Genomic DNA, 21775 nt, shown 5'->3' with positions numbered 1-21775 from the left:
ATATTTTCAGGACAATGATGCACAAATAATTCATTTTGCGAGCTTAATATATATTGCACGAAAAGAGTTTAAAAAAAACAAATTATAAGATAAATAATATGTTCTAAAACACAAGGAAAAGTAATCTCATAATTCAATAATTAAACGCTAATTTTAACTTTCTTGTTGCTAAAATTATTTTCTTTTGCATATTCTTTTAATATTTATTGCAATAATTAATTTTAATTAAAAAAAATGTTTTCTTGTCGCTAAATAGTTTCTTGTCGCTTGTTGACGCTAAAATAATTCTTGTTGTCGCTTCTTGTCGCTTGTTGACGCTTGTTGTCGCTAAAATTCTTGTTGTCGCTAATTAGTGAGACCGACTGTTTGTATTCGTTTTTCGTAGAAATTAATAAAAAAAAAAAAAAATAACTCAATGAACCTTCATTTTATAAAGCTCATAACAAACCTGAAAGAAAAAGATCCATAACGGACCGATTTTTGCGGTTTATAGCAACCAAACACAATATTTTCATAATTCGAGATTAATACAATTCTAAAGTTTTTTCTATTAAATTTTAGCTGATTTTTTTTAAAACGATGATAGCTTAATTGCTTTATTCAACCACAAAGATCAACCCCAAAATACACAACTGTCGTTTTAACGTGTATCGGAAACTCACAGATTTCATTTAAGCCCTTGGTCAAAATCTGTTGATAGTCAAATGGCAAAGAACTTCAGGTTTGAATCCAAATTTTACGCAAAAAAATGCTTAGGACCCGAATTTGGGTCATAGGAACGGTAAAGAGTTAAACGTTAAACGCTGGAGATGTGAATTTTGGCACTGTAGATGTCAATAAAGTGTTGTAGAGCAAAGTCCAGAGGTGTAATGTCCTGCACTGAAAACAGTCCAGTGCTGAAGATATAAACACGATCGCTTCAGATCTAAAGTTTAATGGTGTAGATATATAAACAGTACAACGGTGGAAATGTGAAGTTTGCCGCTGTCAATGTCAATTCATATATATTGGTGTCACGATATCACAGTAGCATGGGTTCGAATCCCGGCGAGGGAAGAACCAAAAATTTGCGAAAACAAATTTACAGATCTAACATTGTTGGGTTGATGTTTAGACGAGTTGTATATATATATATATATCTAGCGCTTAACCCTAAAACATTTTATATACTAATCTAAAGTGCTGAAAAGGAGAAAGAGACATACACGCGCTTTAAACTTAAAAAAAACCTAAGTTTTTCAATTTTATTTGATTTCGATCCTAATAATTATGAGATGCATTTATGATATTTATCTCATACAAAAAAAAGGTTGTGGTTTTGAAGTCAAGTGTTATTAATCTTAAAGTAGCCCTTTTCACAAAAAATCTTAAGTGTAGAATTGATCTTACGACAAAAATGTTTAGTTGAATTGTTAAGGAATATTTTAGACTTACATGTACATGTAAGATGCATGTAACACTTAAGATTTTTATTGAAAAGAGTTCGTACAGATTCAAAGATATAAAGTCCAGCGCGGTAGATCTAAAGTCCACATCTTAGCATTTAAGCTCAAGCGCTCTGGATGTAACAAATCCAGTGGTCGACTAAATATCTACACAGCGCACGACTTTGTATCTCAATTGTTTGATTTAAATCTTTAGCAGTAGATGGATTTGAAATCTGGACTTAAAATTAACGGCTCTGGATTTTTTTTTTATCTCCAGCGCTTGATTTCAAAAACCACTCTCAGTAGGAAGCAATCCCAAAATTATTGGGATTGAAATTAAATCCCATGTTTAAAGTTAATAAGGAAGGGGTATTGCTTGTCTTCATAACCATGGGTTGTCTGTTTACTTTTTATTGATAAATTTTGGAAAAAGTCTATGTATCTTATGATATGAAAAATGGAACTACAAATTGATTGGTGCTTTTACATGCTTTGTATCATCATAAAATCGTTTAAAAAAAATATAAAAAAAATGCCAAAGTCGACCAATCCGCGCTATACATTGCAGGATTGAAACACGAAGTTTTAACAATTAAGTTCATTTTATGTTTTCTCCATTAATAAACCAACAAATTCCAAAATGTTTATATTTGTCAGCTAGTTTGTTAATAATAATATAGATGTTACGTGTGTGTCAGTGTACAATTCTTGAATGTAAATGATAAGGACGTCTCGATTACTACTTACTGTGGAGTCAATTCAATAATTTATATGAACACGACAGCTGATGATATTAATATAAATATATAAAGAAGTTTATCAGGTCAATGTATATATTTATAAATATCCCATTGGCTATAAAATATAATCTGAGTTTTTATTTAAAGATATTTGATTTGTAAATTTCTTTTTTCGATATACATTTGTACTAAAATCGAGGTTTCTCATGAATACTGTAGCCAAAATCATTACTCTGCTCCCAAGCGACATTACAGAACTGCTCCAAGTGATAATACAGTCGAAAGTTGTTTACCGACAAGCGACCGTACAGTGAAAAATATTTAGTGACTTCTGTTTTCAAAGATTTAGAACTATTTTCTAGTGTAAACATGATGAAGTTGAATATGATGAAGAAATATATAATAATTCTAATTACACAACTTAAAATTTTGTTAAAAAAACCTTTTAAAGTCAGATTTTCAGCTGAAGGAAGGCAATCATTTGCATAATTTGGGTTAGTCCATCAGCTAGTTTTCAAAAGCGCTCTAGTTAAGGAGTTTGTGTTACACCCCAGGGTACCGCGATTTTTTTTTGGATAGAATTCAACTTCATTATCTTATTGATAAAATACAAGGTGTTAGACTAAAAAAAAAGTGTCCAAAAAGAAGTTTGAAAACGTCCCTTTCAATGGTCCCCTCATTTAGCTATCACGACTAAGTAATTTTGGTAAAATTTTTTTAATATAAAGCGATTAAAAAAAATTAAAGTATAGGTATAAACAACTAAAACAGATATAAAACTATCCTATTTAATGTAACACTGAAGATTTTTTGTTTTAAAAAAATGTTTATTTTCATTACAAAAAATCCGATATTTTGAGTTAAAATTAATGCATATTTTCTCATTTCATAAAGAAATTCGTAATACAATTACCCGTATTCGTGAATAAAACTTTAGAATAGACCAGTATGCAATGTTTTAACTATTTGCAGTATTTTTATATCGTCTAAGATATGAATTATTCAATAAAACATATGTACGTGCAAATACTCGTAAAATACCGGAAATCATCACATTACCGTCTTCGATTCAGTCGACAATATATTCATACCTGAGTGCACACATCAGCACTTCAAGCTTATCAATTTGCAACTGAAAACACACATTAAATTGCCGATTATGTTGTTTTTGTGAGACAAATTATTTTATAAAGTAAATGTATAACAAAAATTTTTATGAAAAAATGACAAATTAAGGTTAAATTTTTGCGTTCTGAAAGGGTGCACTCTATCGAACTCAATAAAGGTGTGCTTGTTTACGTTTTGTGTTTTAGCTATGTTGTGATTGAGTTAAGATTGTAAAGTCATTCAATCGACAAACATTGCTTTGAACGAAGGTCTAATAGTCAGTTGGGGAATTTGTTCAGACTTTTTACTTTCTTTGGCACAAAAATATGTCAATTTGTCATACCATCTGGTTACTATTTATTTGCTTTTCGTAATGTATACATTGTTCCTCATTTGATAGTGTTTTTTTCTCATTTTTTTCCCTTCTTACTTGGATTTATTGCTTCACTATTCAATGAATTTAGTCTTGTTTTATAAATTTTGCACATATTGTCAACTGATTTTGTTACTTTGTTTGCATTCAGTTTTTTTGCATATCACCGTTAAAACTATTTCCGATACATGTCAGTCTATTTGCTTCATATGCAAAATCTGCCAAATACCCTTTCTGATGCGCATCAATATCTTTCATCTAGTTGTGTTTTGTGTTCAGAGAAGCTCTCATGGATTTTCTAGATCTCCAGTTGACCAAATAATCGAGTAGCAATTGAACAGAGATACAAAAACAAGAGGGGCATTGTTGGTTTCAGTTTAAATTATAATTTTTTTCTAATTGTTGGTTGTTAAATGCACATGAAAGAGCTTCAATATCATCAAAATGTCGAGATTTGGCAGGAATAGTTAACCCTGAAACATCCACACAAAAAGAACTTGGCAAAACTCAAATGAAGCGAGATAAAACTGACGTTTTGAAATTGGTTTAAATACTGCAAAGCTGGGCAAATCCATTTGAGACATCTGAGCAGTTACCAGGCTTGTCCTCGGGTACTGTTGCTTCTTCTGAATTAATGTGCGACCTTCTGAACGCCGCGTATGAAAGGGGAAAGTTGGCATCAGACAATTTCATCAGTGGACGGCTTGTTCAAAAGTCAATCGACATTTTCTAACCAATCAAAAGACAATCATTGCTTACATTTTCAACAAAGGAAACAAAAGGTAAGCAGTTAATGGCTGATAAGGACAATAACACATTGAAAGCAGAAAGAAATATTTTTGGTCGCCTGCTTGTAATTGCCAAGACAAGACAGTTGGATACGCGAGAGGTCCTCCAGTTTGAATTAGGTCCTCTTCCATGGTCTCTTGCAAACGTTGATGGTATACCTGTAAAGACAAATAAATCTGTCGTGGCTGGTCTTTTAGAAAAGGGCGTTGAACAAATGCAAGCTATTCCTGAGGAAAGCATGTGGATATTTGATGGCATGGCAGTCATTCAATCCATCACAAGGATACCAAGTACTTTTTCTGATTTGGCAAATGTTGTTTTTGAAACCATCCTTTCAGTTTCAAAAAGAGCTCCCCGCAATGATTTTGTCACTGGTCAGTATCCCACATTATCCATTAAAAAATTAAAACGGGATCGCAGGTCCTTGGGAGGGCAAATCATAACAATAATTTCGAGACCATCACAATCGTGTCCTCGGCAATGAAAGAACTTTGTGTCAGATGGTAGAAACAAAGTTGCTCTATTTGAATTCTTTGTGTCAGAATTGAGTAAACAATCCTATAGATTTACACTTGAAAGAATTGATTTATTTGTATCACATGGAAGTATGTGCCACAAAATTTCTGTTGAAAATGAAATAGTGACAAGTGTAAAATGTACTGAGCTTTAAAGCAAACAGGAAAAAGCCGATACAAAATTTGGGGAGAATGTTTGTAGAGCACTGCCAGGATTTCACGCTTTTAATGGTTGTGATTCAGTTAGTGCTTTGTCCGGTAAAGGAAAAAGTAACGCATTCGGCGTTTTGACACGTTCTGTGGAGTTTTCAGAAGGTCTATCCCGTCTTGGTGAAACTTTTGAAGAGATAGGCGAAGAACTGTCAAAAACACTCGAGAGGTTTTTGTGTGCTATATATGGCTACGAGAATAATAACATCAACGAATTAAGATTCAGTTTTTTTTGCAATGCAAAAAACATTCATTGTCATTTATTGCTCCAAACAAAAGATGCAATGTTAAAGCACATCAAACGAACCAACTTTCAGGCACAGATTTGGAAATCTGCTCTTCAACACAATACGGCTCCATCGCCAAACAACCATGGTTGGATTGTTAAGAACGATTTGATCAGCATCCATTGGCTAGACCAACCGCCAGCGTTCGGTGCTATATTGATACTGATAAGCTGTTCATGAAACACTGGTTGTGCCACCAAAAGATGTTCATGTGTTCGACAAGTTTTATCCTGGACAGATGGTTGCAAATGTACGAATGCTTGTAGCAACAAGAATAATCAAATCGTTGATATGGCTGACGATGACGACGAAGATGATGAAGATGATGGTGATGAAAATTCGGTAGATGGCGTTGACGAAATTGAAGATGATTGATCGTTCTATGGATTGACCTTCTTCATGACCTTATAATGTGGTAATTCTGTTGTTAAAAGAACTTTAATATAGATCTTGAAACCCTCACAGTTCTTTTATTTTTTTAGTACTATGTGTGTTTTTTAATGACTGTGATGTACATTGCTTATGTTTGTGTTTGTCATTGATTCCATGTTTTTTTCCCTATCTTACCTTTGAATTTTGTTCAACTGGCTTTAGTTACTTGATGCTCTATGTTTCAATGTAAAAAATATACCTTTTTTTATTCAAGAAAACTAGTATGTATGCTTTGTTTCATTCAAAATCATGGATTTTAGATATAACCCTCCCCCTTTTTTATTGGTCCTATACGATTTAAAAATTAAGTAAAAATTAGCCTCCGTATTAATAAGATATGATTTGTTCAATTTAATAAGAGAAAAGTACCAAATACTTGGTTATTTTTTCTTTTTTCTGTATAAATGTGTTAAATTTTTTTGATATACTCTTAAATAAGACCCCTTGTAACCCCTTTTGGACACTTTTTCAAAAGTCTAACACCTCTTAAAATATTCTTCAGACATTACTCTTTAGATTTATGCAAAAAAATTGCGGTACCCTGGGGTGTAACACAGAACTGAAATTTTACCTTACCAGCTGATGGATTAGGTCGGAGCTCTTACTTTTATTTCATTTATCCCCCTGTTTTCTTGCCTCTAGAATATTTTCTGACCCTTGGAATGTTTGAATATTATTGACAGATGCAATACTTTTCTCATATACATTAAAAGTGAGCCCAGAGATAGTAATTATATAAAACACTTATCTTCTCCGTAGCTGAAAATGCTCTCGAATGTCGGAACCCCGCTTGACAGTCTCCCGAATGACCAAAACATTAAAACACCGTACAGTTCCGTTCCCACACTGTGGAGTTGGAGGCCACAAACTCAGTCCCAAATCCTATTAATTTTGAAAATTTTGAAAGGCCGTCGTCTTTAATTAGGTTATGTAATATTTCACAGTATTGTTGGTATGCAGATGTAAGAATGCTTAACACAGACATTAGTATGTTAATTGACACAGGATCCGATGTCACTTTGTTGTCAAGTGAAGTTTTTAAGGAATTGAACATAAGCAAGTCGTTACTAAAGGGGGTGTCGAACCAGCTCACAACTGCAGATGGCGATTCACTTGAGGTCATGGGTAGGACCACAATTCCACTTTGTTTAGGTGGAAATGATTTTGAACATTCTGTAATTGTAGCCGGCCTGGGGGGACTCTCGGGTATTTTAGGTATGGACTTCCTTTGTACGAACAGAGTGTCTATTGACACTGCAGAAGGAAGGTTAAAATCACCAAAATTTGAGGTCAAATTAAAACGTCATGCGACGTTTAATAATGTCTGTGCTAGGGTCCATCTTACAGATACTGTGCATATTCCTGCTAAATCTGAAATTTTTGTAGAAGGAGAGTTTAGGGGGAATTTTTACGGGAAACAAGAAGGTTGCTTAGAACCATTACCTGAATTCAAAGGCGATACTCATCTTTTAATGCCAAAGTCAGTTGTTAATTTGTCAAAATCAAAAGTAATATTTTCAATTTTGAATCCTACAGCGGATCCGAGAATTCTTAAAAAGAATGTACAAGTAGGGTCTGTACAACCAATTGAACAAGTTTTAAACTGCAATTCAAATAAATGATAACTTTACTTTGCCCGAAATTGTAATACCAGAGCATTTGCAACCGTTAGTCGAGAGATGCTCCCAGAAATTATCAGCAGAGGAACGAAAACGCTTAGAGAGCGTAATTTATCAATACGCGGATATTTTTGTCGGACCGGATGGGATGTTGGGACACACCGATCTTGTTAGACACGAAATCGACACCGGAGATAGTAAACCAATAAAATTGCCTTTAATGCTATTACCGATTATGCAGCGAGACGTAGCCGAAGCGGAAATCAATAAAATGCTAAACCAGGGCATTATTGAACCAAGTCACTCGCCGTGGGCCGCTAATATCGTCTTGGTGAAGAAGTCTGACGGCTCTACTCGATTCTGCGCAGACTACAGAAAAATTAACTCTATAACGAAAAAGGATGCCTACCCCTTACCGCGCATCGACGAGTCCCTTGACGCCTTGTCTGGAGCTAAGTATTTTTGTACGGCCGACATGGCAAGTAGTTTCCATCAGGTTTCCGTAAAACCAGAAGACAGAGAAAAAACTGCATTTGTCACCCATAAAGGCCTTTTTCAATTCAAACACATACCTTTCGGCCGCCTAATCAGGCTAATGGAATTAGTAATGTCAGGTCTGCAGTGGGAAAAATGTCTTGTCTATCTAGATGACGTAATTATTTTTGGAAAAACTTTCACACAAACATTAGAAAATTTAGTTTCGGTATTTGATCGCTTTCGTAGTGCCAATCTTAAATTAAAACCTAAGAAGTGTGCCTTCTTCAAGGACGAGATAAAATATCTAGGACACATCGTATCTGAGTTTGGCGTTCAGTGCGATCCAGGAAAAATAGAGGTCATTAAAAACTGGCCTAAGCCTCATAACGTTGGTGATGTCCGTAGCTTTCTAGGCATAGCGTCGTACTATAGGAAATTCATTCCTAATTTTTCCGATGCAGCGTTCCCGTTAACACAGCTTACTCGGAAAAATCAAAAGTTTACGTGGACAGAGAGTTGCGTTAACGATTTCGACCACCTTCAACATGCCTTAACAACAACGCCGATTCTAGCATATCCAACTCGTGAAGATCCATTCATTTTGGATACCGATGCCAGCCTTTACGGTATCGGCGCGGTCCTTTCGCAGGTACAAAACGGCGTAGAGCGCGTTATTGCTTATGGCAGTAAAACACTGTCACGGTCTCAGATAAAGTATTGCACAACTTACAGAGAACTTTTAGCGGTTGTTGTATTTGTAAAGCAGTTCAAGCATTACCTCTACGGTAGAAACTTTCTTCTAAGAACAGATCACTCCTCGTTAGTTTGGCTAAAAAACTTTAAGGAACCGGAAGGTATGGTAGCTAGGTGGATATCTCTGTTAGACACTTACGACATGACTATACAACATCGGAAGGGCAACGCGCATGGAAACGCAGATGCACTTTCACGAGTGCCTAGACGACGCTGTAAACGCGATAACTGTTCAGAATGCATAAGTAATACGCCATGCACTGTTAGCGCTATCAATGCAAATTCAGGGGATTCAAAGCAGCCAACTCCAAATACAAAAATCGTGTCCGATTCAAACTGGGTACAACAATGGGGTGCAGAGGATATACGTAGACTGCAGCACAAAGACAGTAATATAGCTACTGTATTGCACTATCTTAAACAGAGTACTGAAAAACCACTTATGTTCTAAATTCACTGTGTTCAAACGAACATAAAGTATTTATGTGCTAAATCTCTCTAGATTTTTGTAAAGCATACATATCTGAGCACATTCAGATATGTACCTTTATACGATAAAGGCATAATAGAAAACTAAATACATATTTAGGTACTGTTAGGCGCAATGACCATCTCAATTTTAATAACTATAGATCCAGAGATCACAATATTTCTAATATCAAACACCATTAACAGTTCATGTTTTGAATACGGCAACCATGCATCTACGAAAACAAATCCCGGTTTATAAACATCACACAATCAACAATACCGGTAAAAGACAGCAATCAAACATCTACAAAATATATACAAAACATATTAATTCTTTACATACAACTTCAATACATTAAAAAAACAGAATTCCTAATGAAAATTAAACTTCAATACAAAGGAAACGTACGATAATGGTCACTACCCAAACCTCGATAGTTAAATCTCGTGCAAACTTTCATTATATACTGACCGCCAAAACCGGTTTACAACTATTGTGAAAACACAATAGAAAAATTACATACTTCAAAAATCATACGCGAACCGCACATAAATATGTTTATGTTCTAAATTCACTGTGTTCAAACGAACATAAAGTATTTATGTGCTAAATCTCTCTAGATTTTTGTAAAGCATACATATCTGAGCACATTCAGATATGTACCTTTATACGATAAAGGCATAATAGAAAACTAAATACATATTTAGGTACTGTTAGGCGCAATGACCATCTCGACGCACAAAGAAAGCAAACTTGATGTTAAGTACATATTATATCCCAAGATTTTGAGATACTGACAAACGCTTCTGTAAACTTTCTAATACATAGCCATCTTTAGCTTGGTCGGATTTCCACCGACCATGTATTTTAAATAATCTATCGGAAATATTATTTTGAGCGGCAGCTGTTGCACCACCCGATCTAAAACTATGCAGACCAAAATCTTTAGCGTTACAACCAATCTCTGATAATGCACATTTGATCAATTCTCTCGCTCTGGTATACGACAAACTATCGTTTTTCTTCCTTAGAACAAAATTGTTTGATTTCTTTAAAAATGATAAAGGTCTAAAAAATATACATATCTGAAGACAAATCAATATTTGCTTCTTTTAAATAACAGTCTAATATTGTACATGGACATTGTGGAGTGTCAAGCTTTGATATCAATACATGTCTGCCTTTCCTGTAACAGTCTGTTTTACTCTTCTCAATAAAAATGTCTATATATTGATTACAAACTGAAATGTGCTTTGCTTTTATACTACAAAGTTCTTGATACCTTAAAAAACCGGTATAAGATAGTGCACACATTGTTAATAGGCGTAAATCTTTTAGAGAACGACCAATTGAATTGTACTTCGAAAATAATTTGATCATAATATCAGAAGTAAGTGGACTCTTTTTCTCTATAGGTCTGTTCAATTTTCTTCTTGATACTTCTACGATCAATCTAACCATTTCAGAATCACATGGATTAGCTACCCCAGCAAGATTATGTGCCCATTTAATTCCATAAAAAGCGGATTCTATAACGCTATAATGATTAGCTGATTGAATTAAATTTTGTAAATATAGACCTACATATAATTCTTGACAGGGTAATACACATTTAATTTCAGAGTATTTTTCAGTCCATTTAACGAATCTTTTAAAATATCCAGCATATTTTTCTACTGTAGATTTTGCACGAGCATCAAGAATGGTTGAAGATAAACTATTAAACAATGCTTTAAGTTCAGGATGTTTAATCTGTTCGTTCTGTGACCAAAATCCAACCGAAAATATTGTCTGCAAAATATATACACAATATAAAGTTATAAATATAAAATACAGTACCTTGAAACTATATCCATACTATAGTCCAGTGACTTGGTAAAACAATGCAATCTATAACAATAGTCCAGCGACCAATAAGATGAGGGTCCAGTGACCAAAAAAGGCAGTCCAATGCGTGTATACAGTAACACCATAGCAAAATGCAATACCCAGTGGTAATATAAATCTGTAAAATAAATATACATATTACACAACCGAAGCATTTAAGCGTACAGCTAATATTTTCCCGTGAAATTGGCCATTAGGGAGCTACCATTTGATTTTTATGGGGGGGGGGGGCTAGGATGAAATTTGAAAAAAAATAGGCAGGACAGGAGATCTGAGTAAAAAAAAAGGCAGGATGAGACACTTTGCAAAAAAAAAGGCAGGATGACAATTTATGAAAAAAAGTCAGGACAAACTAACAAAAAAAAAGGCAGGACCGAATAGAGTGAAAAAGAAAAAGGCAGGACAGAGATTACAACTAAAAAAAAATGCAGGACAAAATTTTTCATCCTAGCCCCCCCCCCATAAAAATCAAATGGTAGCTCCCTTAGCAAACAAAGAGTTTAAATTGTTACCAGCAACAAAAATTCTTTCCGCTTCATGAAATTCTAAAACATCAACAACATAACAAGCGTATTCTGAGTTCTGTTTAAAAATCAAAGGCCAAAATGCAGCAGACTGCCATTTAGGAACAACAAGTGTACCCTCTGCTCCACAAGAAACTAAGTGGTTAATACAGCTACTAACTAGACTAATTGGCGGAACTAACCAGTTGTTCTCGCCATGCCAGTTGCAAGTGAATGCATCTATCGCTGATGTTGTAGGATTCCAATATTTCGAATTAAACCTAGTCAGCTTTGTATTATGCATGTTAGCAAACCTATCAACAGTGAATGGTCCCCAGATGCTATTCAAAAAATCGAAAAATTCAAAAGATATGCCCCAATCATCAATGTCAATAATTCTACTCAAAGCATCAGCCTTTTCGTTTTCCTTTCTAGGAATCCACTGTGCATATAATGAAATATTGCACGACACACAAGTATTAAAAATTGATAAAGCTAAACCTTGCAAGTGTGGTAATTTGCTTCCTTTCTTAATAATACTAACAGCATTTTGATTATCTGTGAAAAAAGTAACTGAACTGTGTTCTAATACTTTCGCAAAACTATCTAATGTTAATTCAATTGCTTTGATTTCTCTCCAAGTGGAGCTTTTTGTTGCCTCTGTCACAGACCACTGTCTGTGTGCAATATAATCAGTACCTTGCAAATAACCTCCTGCACCTATATCACTAGCATCAGTGAAAACATTAAATTCAGAATTATTCCGTAATAACGGTACTGGCTTCAAACAGTGAATATTTTGCTTCCAAAACATAATTTCTTGAACACTATCTGAGTGTTGTCTCAAATCAACGTACTGATCCCAGTCTTGTCTTAAATTTATAACAGAAAAAGTACACCTGGTCATAATTTGAGTAACATTTCCAATAGCTGGTGAAAAGGAAATTATTTTTCCACATAATTTAGCTAATAACCTAATTTTAACTTTAAAAGCTTTAGACAGAATTACATCAATCAAATTGATAAAATTTTCTATTTTAATTAACGGCAACTCCATCAAAGAACTTTTCAAATTCCAAGTGAAACCAAGCCAAACTAAAGTTTGAACAGGTGTTCATATACACTTGTCCTTGTTTGGAACAAAACCTGACAATATCAAATCGTTTTTGACCCTCACAGATTGTTCACAGCATAGCTTTTCAGTCTCCGCTAAACATAAACCATCATCTAAATACACTGTAATTTTGATACCGTCTTTGCGTCAGTGAGCAATTAAAGGTCTTACAACTTTAGTGAATACGTACCCCGCTGAACAGAGGCCAAACGGTAAAACAGTAAAAACAAAATATTTTACCGTTTCACCAAACTTCCAAGAAAAGCCCAAATATTTCTGATGATTGGGGAAAATGTTTATGTGATGATATCCTGCTTTTACATCAAAAGCAAATCCAAAACAATCGCTTGTCAAAAACTGACTGGCAGTTTTCCAGTCCTCAAACTTTATCTTACTATAAACAACTTGTTTGTTTACGTGTCTCAAGTCTAAAATTAGACGACCTTTACCTGATGAATTAATCGATACAGTTTACGGGTTAACAACATGCGGTCTGTTCGATACCTCTTCTATCAAGCTAGCATCAATTAATTCCTGAACTGCCTTTTCTACAAAATCTTTATGTTCTAAAGCAGATTTATTATTTCTTAGCAAAACGCTCTCTGGTTCGTTAATTAAAGGTATTTTATAACCATTCTCAATTAAATCTAAAATAAACTTTGAAGCATTAATATTTTTCCAAAAATCTAAAGAATTTTTCAGTCTATTTTTAACGTTAATACAAGAGGTACCAGATTCATAATCATAAAAAGAGTCAAAATTGTCTACATTCTGTACCTTAAGAATATCTGGAGATCTCTCAGTTTGGTGCTCCTCTGGAAGCTGCTGAATTTCCCCCTTTTTTACAGTCTTTTGCCCAATGTCCATACAGACCACAGTTGTAACAGATGTCCCTAGTTCTGTTCCGACGAGATGTAATGGGGGCGGCGGCCCCCGCGACAAGAAAGGGCTGTTGCTGTGAAAAACCACCATTATTACCATTGTAAGCAATACTAGACGGACCACCAGCAGATTCCGCGGGTCTTTTCTTTATGTTTTGACGCTTATCCTGCTTCACAGTTTTCAATTTCTTCACTGCTCTGCCATCAGCCGCCCGAATGCGCTTCTCATCCTCTGAATCACTAGCCACGTCATCCGACAAATACTCGTCCACAGTTTTCCACCCACCTTCCGATTTATCGGCTATACGAATCAGCTTATTCCTTTTCTTCAAAGATTGACCAGATTCTTTCAACACTTTAACGGCCTTGTCATATCTCCGGTGCTCTATACAGTCTACAGCAATATCAATATTGTCTAACAAATCAGAATTCAAATCAAACTGCACTTTGTTACCCTTGAACTTGAAAGAACTCTCAGATTTCTGTACCTTTCGTGCAAGATCATGTGTGGTATCTGCAAAATTTCTCTCGATTCCCGTCAACTTTCTGGTAAAATAAGTTTTCATCAGCGACAACAAATCAGCATTTGTAATTTCATCAGAAGCAGCTTGACCCGGCATCTCTACATATTCCATATCAAGTAGTTTATCAGGCTCGATATCAGACATAACGAAATTAAACTTCAATACAAAGGAAACGTACGATAATGGTCACTACCCAAACCTCGATAGTTAAATCTCGTGCAAACTTTCATTATATACTGACCGCCAAAACCGGTTTACAACTATTGTGAAAACACAATAGAAAAATTACATACTTCAAAAATCATACGCGAACCGCACATAAATATATAGATCAGTACTCCCGATCAGGATATGTCTGCCTTACTGCGGCAGTGGGATTTGCTCTTCATCCGTGATGATTTGCTCTGTCGTAAATTCTTTGAAATCGGTGGTTCGGTTACCAATCAGCTCGTGGCACCAAGAGAATTGCGTAAGGACATTATGCTCCAGTTGCACAACAATCGGACCGCTGGTCACTTAGGACGGGAAAAAACTTTAAATAAAGTTAGGTCGCGGTTTTATTGGCCGTGTATGACTAGCGATATAAGTCGATGGTGTCAGACTTGTCCCTCTTGCGCGAAGCGGAAAAGGGGACCAGGGAAAGGGAAGTATCCCATGCAACATTGCACTGTTACGCGTCCGCTTGAGTGTATTGCTATAGATATTATGGGGCCGTTGCCACAAACAGACAACAATAATGAATATATAATGGTTATTGGAGATTATTTCAGTAAATGGAAAGAGGCATATGCTTTGAAAAACCATACAGCGCAAGCGGTTGCAGATAAATTAGTTACTGAGTTCATTTGTAGATTCGGGGCACCGACAAGAATACATACTGACCAAGGAAGAGAATTTGAGTCTAATCTGTTTTCGGAAATTTGTAAACTCCTAGGAGTGGATAAGTCGCGTACTACTCCGTACAGACCGCAATCGGACGGTATGGTAGAAAAGTATAACCATACTGCCCAGAATATGTTGGCAATGTATGTGGATGAAAATCGCACAGACTGGGACGACCACTTGCCTTTTATAATGATGGCATATCGTGCCGCGGTACACGAAAGTACCAAGTGTACACCAAATTTGATTATGCTTGGGAGGGAAGTATGTCTGCCTATAGACATAACTGCTGGCACACCGCCTAGTGAAACAGAGTTTGAATGTCCTATTAAATATGTAGAATGGGTTAAGGATGCTATGCAAGAGTCTTTTGCTTTTGCTCACGAGAAATTAGAAGCAAGTTTTCTTCGACAAAAACGTTTTTACGACGTCAAGCTTAAAATTCGTTCTTTCGAAAAGGACCAGTTAGTGTGGTACTGGTATCCCCCACATGCAAAACGGAAATTAGGTGTCGGTTGGACCGGTCCATACAAAATTATAAGAAAAATTTCTGAGGTCACTTATCAGATCGAGTCGAGTCTAACAAAGAAAATGAAAATCGTACACGTAGACCATTTAAAAAGAGTAGAAGGAAACGGCTTCAAAAATGAACTGTCAAACGTCGATTCAAGCCTCGCGACCTTAATGGATCAAGGATCTCTGGAACATGTAAACTCGAACGCAGAAGAATACCATTCCGTTTCTTACACTGAAGATGAAACAGTTTTAGATAACTGTACAGTCAAAAATAACATGAATAAAGACAATGTTGTACATAACTCTCCTAAATACAGCACACGGGGTCGCTTGATACGACCAAAACTTCAATTTTCACTTTAAACTAGCTTTCTTATGCAATCTATTAAACAAAGTTTATTAATACTGTTATATCTGATTAAAACTTTAGACCTACATTATGTAGATATATCATAAGGCTGTGACCGGGAATGCTAGGAATTTACATGTACGTTTGTACATTTTATTTACCATGGGCCTTTTCGTATGAGCTTTCGGTAATGTGCAGATGTATAGGAGAATTTAGCAGCCTTTTTGTGAGGGTAGGAGAATAAGGTCAGGTTAGACGTCAACCTGATTTTAAAATTTTGGAAGCTGGGGGACGCTTCTTATAGCATGGGAACAGTCAGCATGGATGTCTACATAATGATAAAAAAAAAATAAAAAAAATAAGTATAAATCGTAGGAATTTGACCAGAAAAACTTTTACCCATATTATACCAAACATTTCTTTAAAGTATCACTCTTATTCACAGCATGGAAAATCCGGATGTATTGGAATACAATGGAAGAAATGGAAACAGAGATGTCGGAACTGACAAAAAGCATTGAATTGTTCTTTAAACCTGGGGGACGAATGCAATGTCCAGTGTACGATTGTGGAGCTAAGTCTTTTGAAAACAGAACAAAGTATCAGAGACATTGGGAGGAAAAACACACTATGAAGTGTGTGAAGTATGAATGATCAGTAGCCGGTTGTCTAGCTTCCTGTCGAAGAAAACATGACATTAAAATCCGTCTGGTTCGCCAACATTATATGACAGATATGAGATTGATACAGTCTGCCGTAGAGAAATGCCAAAAGACACAAAGGAACAACAAAGGGTTTATTGACCCTGGTTTTTTTATATACAAAAACAGAGTGTTGGTACCTGATTCTGCCGGATCACCAGAGAGATGTGATTCAACTAAAACAAATTCAGCCAATCAGTTAGTACCTTCACCTTCAGACAAGACTGCTCATGAGTCACCTTCACCTTCAGTCAGGTCTACCAAGCAGTTATCGTCCGTTGTGATTTCTAACCAGCAGTCAGCTTCTTCGGATGTGAATCCCGCTAAGCATCTAGGCTCTAACCCCGTAGTTTCAGTCCGTCTGGTATCATCACCCACTCCGTCTATATCACTTATTTCATCTGTTCTAGCAGCTACATGTAACCCTACTAATGAGGATGATGGACCAGAGTTTACAGTGTCAGTTCCGAGGAAGTTCCCAACCACTTCTTCTAGAATTTCTTTGTCCGATTATCAGAAAAGATCACACACTATTTCTACAGCTACTACTTCTACAGCTACTACTTCTACAGCTACTACTTCCACAGATACTACTTCCACAGATACTACTTCCACAGATACTACTTCCACAGATACTACTTCTACAGATACTACTTCTACAGCTATTGTTAGGAATTATAATACCTCCTTTGGGTATTCTGCAATCGCTCTTACTGAAAATTCCAGCCAGACGTCCTGCCTGGATTACCCTCCGATTCAGCTACCAGCCATCCCAGAGAGTGAGTCTGAGTTATCTTTATACTTACTGTTTTTATCAAATAGTATGGACTCTCTGGGAAGAACGAGGCAGGTCGCTAAGGAAAGGTTAGAGACCCTCTGGAAAGAGGGTTCCAAACTTGAGCTTGAACGAAAGAAGAGGAGAGAAGTTGAGGTTGAGAATCGCAGATTACTTACAGAACTTGCCGACTTAAAATGGAAGGACCAGCTATTCAGAAATATGGAACCTTAATTCTTTTGTTTTGTGGAACTATAATTTATCATATTCGACTGACTGATTGTGAAATTTGTGACAATGATTGTTGAGTGTTCATTATTTATATATTATTAAGCAAGTTCGATGAAAAAGTTAATTGACTGTATTTTGTTAAATTTGAAATTGAAATATGTGACATAAAATTTCTAATAATTCAAATTGATTAAGAAATTTAATTAGAGATCAAGGCTAATGGTTTTGGAAATGAAATTTTTATTGATTTTCGTTGATATCAATTAAGTGCTAGTTAAAACATAATTAGGGACTTGGTAAATTTACTTGCATGCTTTCATATTGTATGTACTTTGATCTATTGGATATTTTATCGTTAGACTAATGTCGTTCCGACATTAGGTCTTAAGAGAGGAGGAGTGTAATGGTGGTTAGTTTTACCTTATAATTAATTCATATTAAACCTGCTTTGTAATTATAATAGCTTCTAAACTGCCGTACTGGTCGTAGTTAGCTATGAGGTTACCGGGCCTACCGGTCTTCTTCCGGTAGGACCGGCCCGTGCCGGTCTGATGTCTCATGACGTCAGACTAGAGTTTTGCGTTAGTTCTGCACTTACATACTGACTGAGAAAAGAAAACACTGAACATCACCTTCTTCAGGTTGATATTTTTACTAATACTACGTTTATAACCACCATTATGTCTCATTTCGCCATTCTAAACATTTAGAGTATTACATGTATTATTCATTGTAAACTGTGCCTAATCTATTTGGCTGAGATTAAATCTATATTATTAGTAACGTATTCTGTTTTCTAATATTCCGTGAACTCGGGAAAACTCATTCCCGTTACAGAACTATGACGTCGCCGTTTTTGTGATGAATTTAATTACTCCGTCTTGAAACATTCGCGCGGTTTTTTTTTAACCAAGATTAAAAGATAAGAAAGGAGAGCTTTTTTTTTATGAAATTTAGGAAAATAAAATTATGTGAGGGTGCATTTATAAATATGTATATATGTATATAATATTAAGAACTATAGCGTCTCAAATCCACTCGTTTTTCCCGACGCTATTGCAGTAGGTCATTTAGTATATTTATGTATTATATATATATAGGATAACTTTCCTAAACTGGCTAAAGTTTTTAAGCGTATACTTATTTTCCAGGTCAACATGACACTTTTAATTGATACATGTAACATGTTTTCTAGTAAAATACATGTTCTTTGATCGGTGCATGTCTACAGTTACTCATTTATCATTTGTCCCTTCTTCCGAATAAGAGAAAGCAAAACCGCAAAAAATCAACGTTTCGACGTTGCCAATAGGCAATAACAATTTGACGTCGCCAGTGCCGAATTCTTTTGACGTCGTCTTTTTGGCGTTATTTTTCATATTGATTTATAAAGTAGTTTTTTTCTACACGAACGGCATTCACAAGGGCGGTGACCAGGAGAACATTTTGATTATTCTTTATTGACTGATTAACAGTTGGAAAGCAGGTCACGGTTTGACCCCAAGTTTATCAGCAACAATAGAGTCACGTGACCGTGAAAATTCAGTAAAAAAACGGATGAGACGAACCTCATTTTAACTCACTGAATACTATTGTCGTAATAAAAACTTATTGACCTAACTAATCTTGAGGATCCATAGTTTATTCTCGTCAAAGCTCACACATCAAATCAAAGTCCTTTATTCTTTAATTTATCTGCAAACTTGGAGTTTGGGTGAAAATTGTCAAGTCTCCTGAACGAAAAATCTAAATATAAATTTACGAGGAAACTAAAAATGATGGGCTGAATTTAAATTTAATAAAGCATCTCATTAAGACAAACACTCGATATGAATATCTCGGCAATAGAATGTTGGATACGCAAACGTCAAATTGATTTCCAACTGAAGCGGTGGTTTTTATGCCGATTTGTGCAAGTGGTTATCTCCCCTTAATATCACCAGTCAAAACTGTTAAGAGCCTTTAAACTCAAGCCTATGTTTCTAAGTTGAACAGTAAAATACAAAAAAGGGATTTATAAGTTTTATACCAAAAATATTGACAGAAATTCAGTAAAAAAAATATATGCTTTAAATTATAAGTGAAAGTGACACAATTTTGAATTTCAGAATCATTATTATTGTAAAATTAAACTATTAGATTAGCTTGCATAGTAGCCCTTTGTTTTATTTCTCAGACTATTTTATAGATTATGAAAGTAAACTTTTTGGAAAAAATGGGGCTTCCTCTCTTAAACAGGTTGCTGTATCAGCTTCTTTAAATAATTACATATTTATAAACAAAGTATTGTACATATACTTTACCTGAATACTAGAGTGGGGTGCTCATTTTCGCCATAACTTTCCATGTTTTCTGCAGTGTATGTTCAGGTTTTTATGTTTTTGAAGTATACTGATATTTTTATATAAAGTTAACATTAAAAGCAATATATTCTTAGCTTGCAAACTTGTTTCTTGGAAAAAAAATTATCTGAAAAATTAGATGAAAGGCTGTTTGAAATGTCCTGATATTTTGTCAAAGGGGGACACATATTCGCCGTTTTTACATATCTATTTTAAACCAAATAACTGCAGCTTTAATAATTTTTTTATCAAATCAATTTCATTATGGATGAATAGCAAACATTTCAAAGGTGTACATAACTGACATTTAGGGCAATCAGTCAAAGAAATATTAAGAAATACTTCTATGAAATCGTGTTTTTCATTCAGGAAATTGGCCGAAAATCGTTGTCGTTTTTTTTGTCCTTTGAGGTAAGTGCCTTAATTTTGTCTAAGTTTCAAAAATAATCACATTTGGTATAAAATTATAATTTACCGGCATATTTCTTCCATTTTAGCCATCCTTTGAAGTTTTTACACCTCAAAATCATAAAACGGCGAAATTGTGTCCCCGGCGAATATGAGCTCCCCGCTCTAGTAATAGGAAATGAAATGAAACTGGTGGGACAAATTTTGTGCATTTTACTTCAATAATGATCAAAAGTTGACAAGAATTTGCCATTTGAATAAATTCAATTTTGTAAGAACGCACGCACATCTCTATGAATAAACTTCTTGTTTGGCTGACTTGGCTTGATTAGCTAGTTTTTGCTCTTATTACTATAAAATTGAGAATGGAAATATAGCTTACTAAGTAAAGAGATAATAATATAAGCAAGATTTTATTAACTGACCTTCATTTTCTGAACCGGAACTTCTGTATTTCATCAACAACGTCACGTCACAACCATGACAACGTGTAGTAACAATGGTCAAACTTTTATGAATTTAAATGTATTATAACTTCGCGATCAAAAATCGGTAAAATATGTAAGAAAATAGACTTTTATTAAAACAGGTTAATTAATCACGCCATTTTCAGTTAAAATCTTGTTGGTGCTATTATACTTGTACTCAACTTCCAAGCAAGGACCGAAGCTCATAAACTCGGCACTCTTCTGTGTCTTTACCTTCAGCCTACACATGCAAGTGTTAAAGGGGGGAACATTGAAGCCAAAGCGACACATATGTCGTTCTAGTGTTGATGCCAATATACGTCGTTTGGGGGTTTGATGCCAAGGCGACATATATGTCGTTTCAACAATAGTGTATACTATAAATCAAAATTTTGCAATCTTCACTTCAGTAAATATTTAAACCTTTATAACATTGTTGACCATCGGTCATCTTAGTGTATTTTGAAGTCATTATGACGTTATAATTATGGCAAAAGTAAATTGAATTTTCTTTCTCAGAAAAAAAATCACATTAACAAGCGGCAAACGGCAACGTTGGTTTTTATATTTGCAGATCTTTGCAAGCACATGACACTGGTGCTGAAATTTAGTGATTGACATAAGAGCTGGAAACACAAGATAATTGAATAAAACCGGGTCACCCTTTTTTTGCATCGTTACTTATTAGACTTACATAATTAAAAACACTTTATTGACGCATTTCCGACATATTCGATAAACTGTGTGTTGAAAACTATGATGACTTATAAAGTTTCGCACATTACGTATGTACGAATATTAATGTTTAGATGTGTTTATCCTCTAAGACAGTCCGAAACAGGAAATCGGCCCGTCCACTCATGACAGAATAATGGCACAAGAAAACTCGATTATTAACACTGAAAAGAATGTTAAGATTTGGAGTTATGAAAATTTAGAAAAACACTAATTTTCAGCATGGAACTAAACAAAATTCACCTTAAATGATCGATAA

The 21775-nt window shown here is 35.0% G+C and overlaps 2 protein-coding genes across 2 annotated transcripts; one reads left to right on the top strand and one right to left on the bottom strand.

The window, feature by feature from the left end:
• Window positions 1-9165: 9165 nt before the first annotated feature.
• LOC139528386 (uncharacterized) lies at window positions 9166-14432 on the bottom strand. Its single transcript, XM_071324356.1, has 3 exons — window positions 13483-14432; window positions 11041-11206; window positions 9166-9504 (listed from the first exon to the last, which is right to left on the bottom strand). The coding sequence occupies exon 1, from the start codon at window positions 14252-14254 to the stop codon at window positions 13505-13507; it is 750 nt and encodes a 249-aa protein (XP_071180457.1). The 5' UTR covers window positions 14255-14432; the 3' UTR covers window positions 9166-9504; window positions 11041-11206; window positions 13483-13504.
• Window positions 14433-16583: 2151 nt separating this feature from the next.
• On the top strand, window positions 16584-17567 carry LOC139526613 (uncharacterized). Its single transcript, XM_071321771.1, has one exon. The coding sequence runs from the start codon at window positions 16584-16586 to the stop codon at window positions 17565-17567; it is 984 nt and encodes a 327-aa protein (XP_071177872.1).
• Window positions 17568-21775: the final 4208 nt, after the last annotated feature.

Source organism: Mytilus edulis, chromosome 6 (assembly GCF_963676685.1).
Source record: "Mytilus edulis chromosome 6, xbMytEdul2.2, whole genome shotgun sequence".
Taxonomy (NCBI): domain Eukaryota; kingdom Metazoa; phylum Mollusca; class Bivalvia; order Mytilida; family Mytilidae; genus Mytilus; species Mytilus edulis.
Note: the sequence above shows the minus strand (reverse complement) of the source record. Positions and strands in the feature narration are given on the sequence as shown.

What these genes read in the sequence shown, in the direction of transcription:
- LOC139526613 (XM_071321771.1), top strand. Translation starts at nt 16,584, where the DNA reads ATGACAGATATGAGATTGATACAGTCTGCCGTAGAGAAATGCCAAAAG.
- LOC139528386 (XM_071324356.1), bottom strand. Translation starts at nt 14,254, where the DNA reads ATGTCTGATATCGAGCCTGATAAACTACTTGATATGGAATATGTAGAG.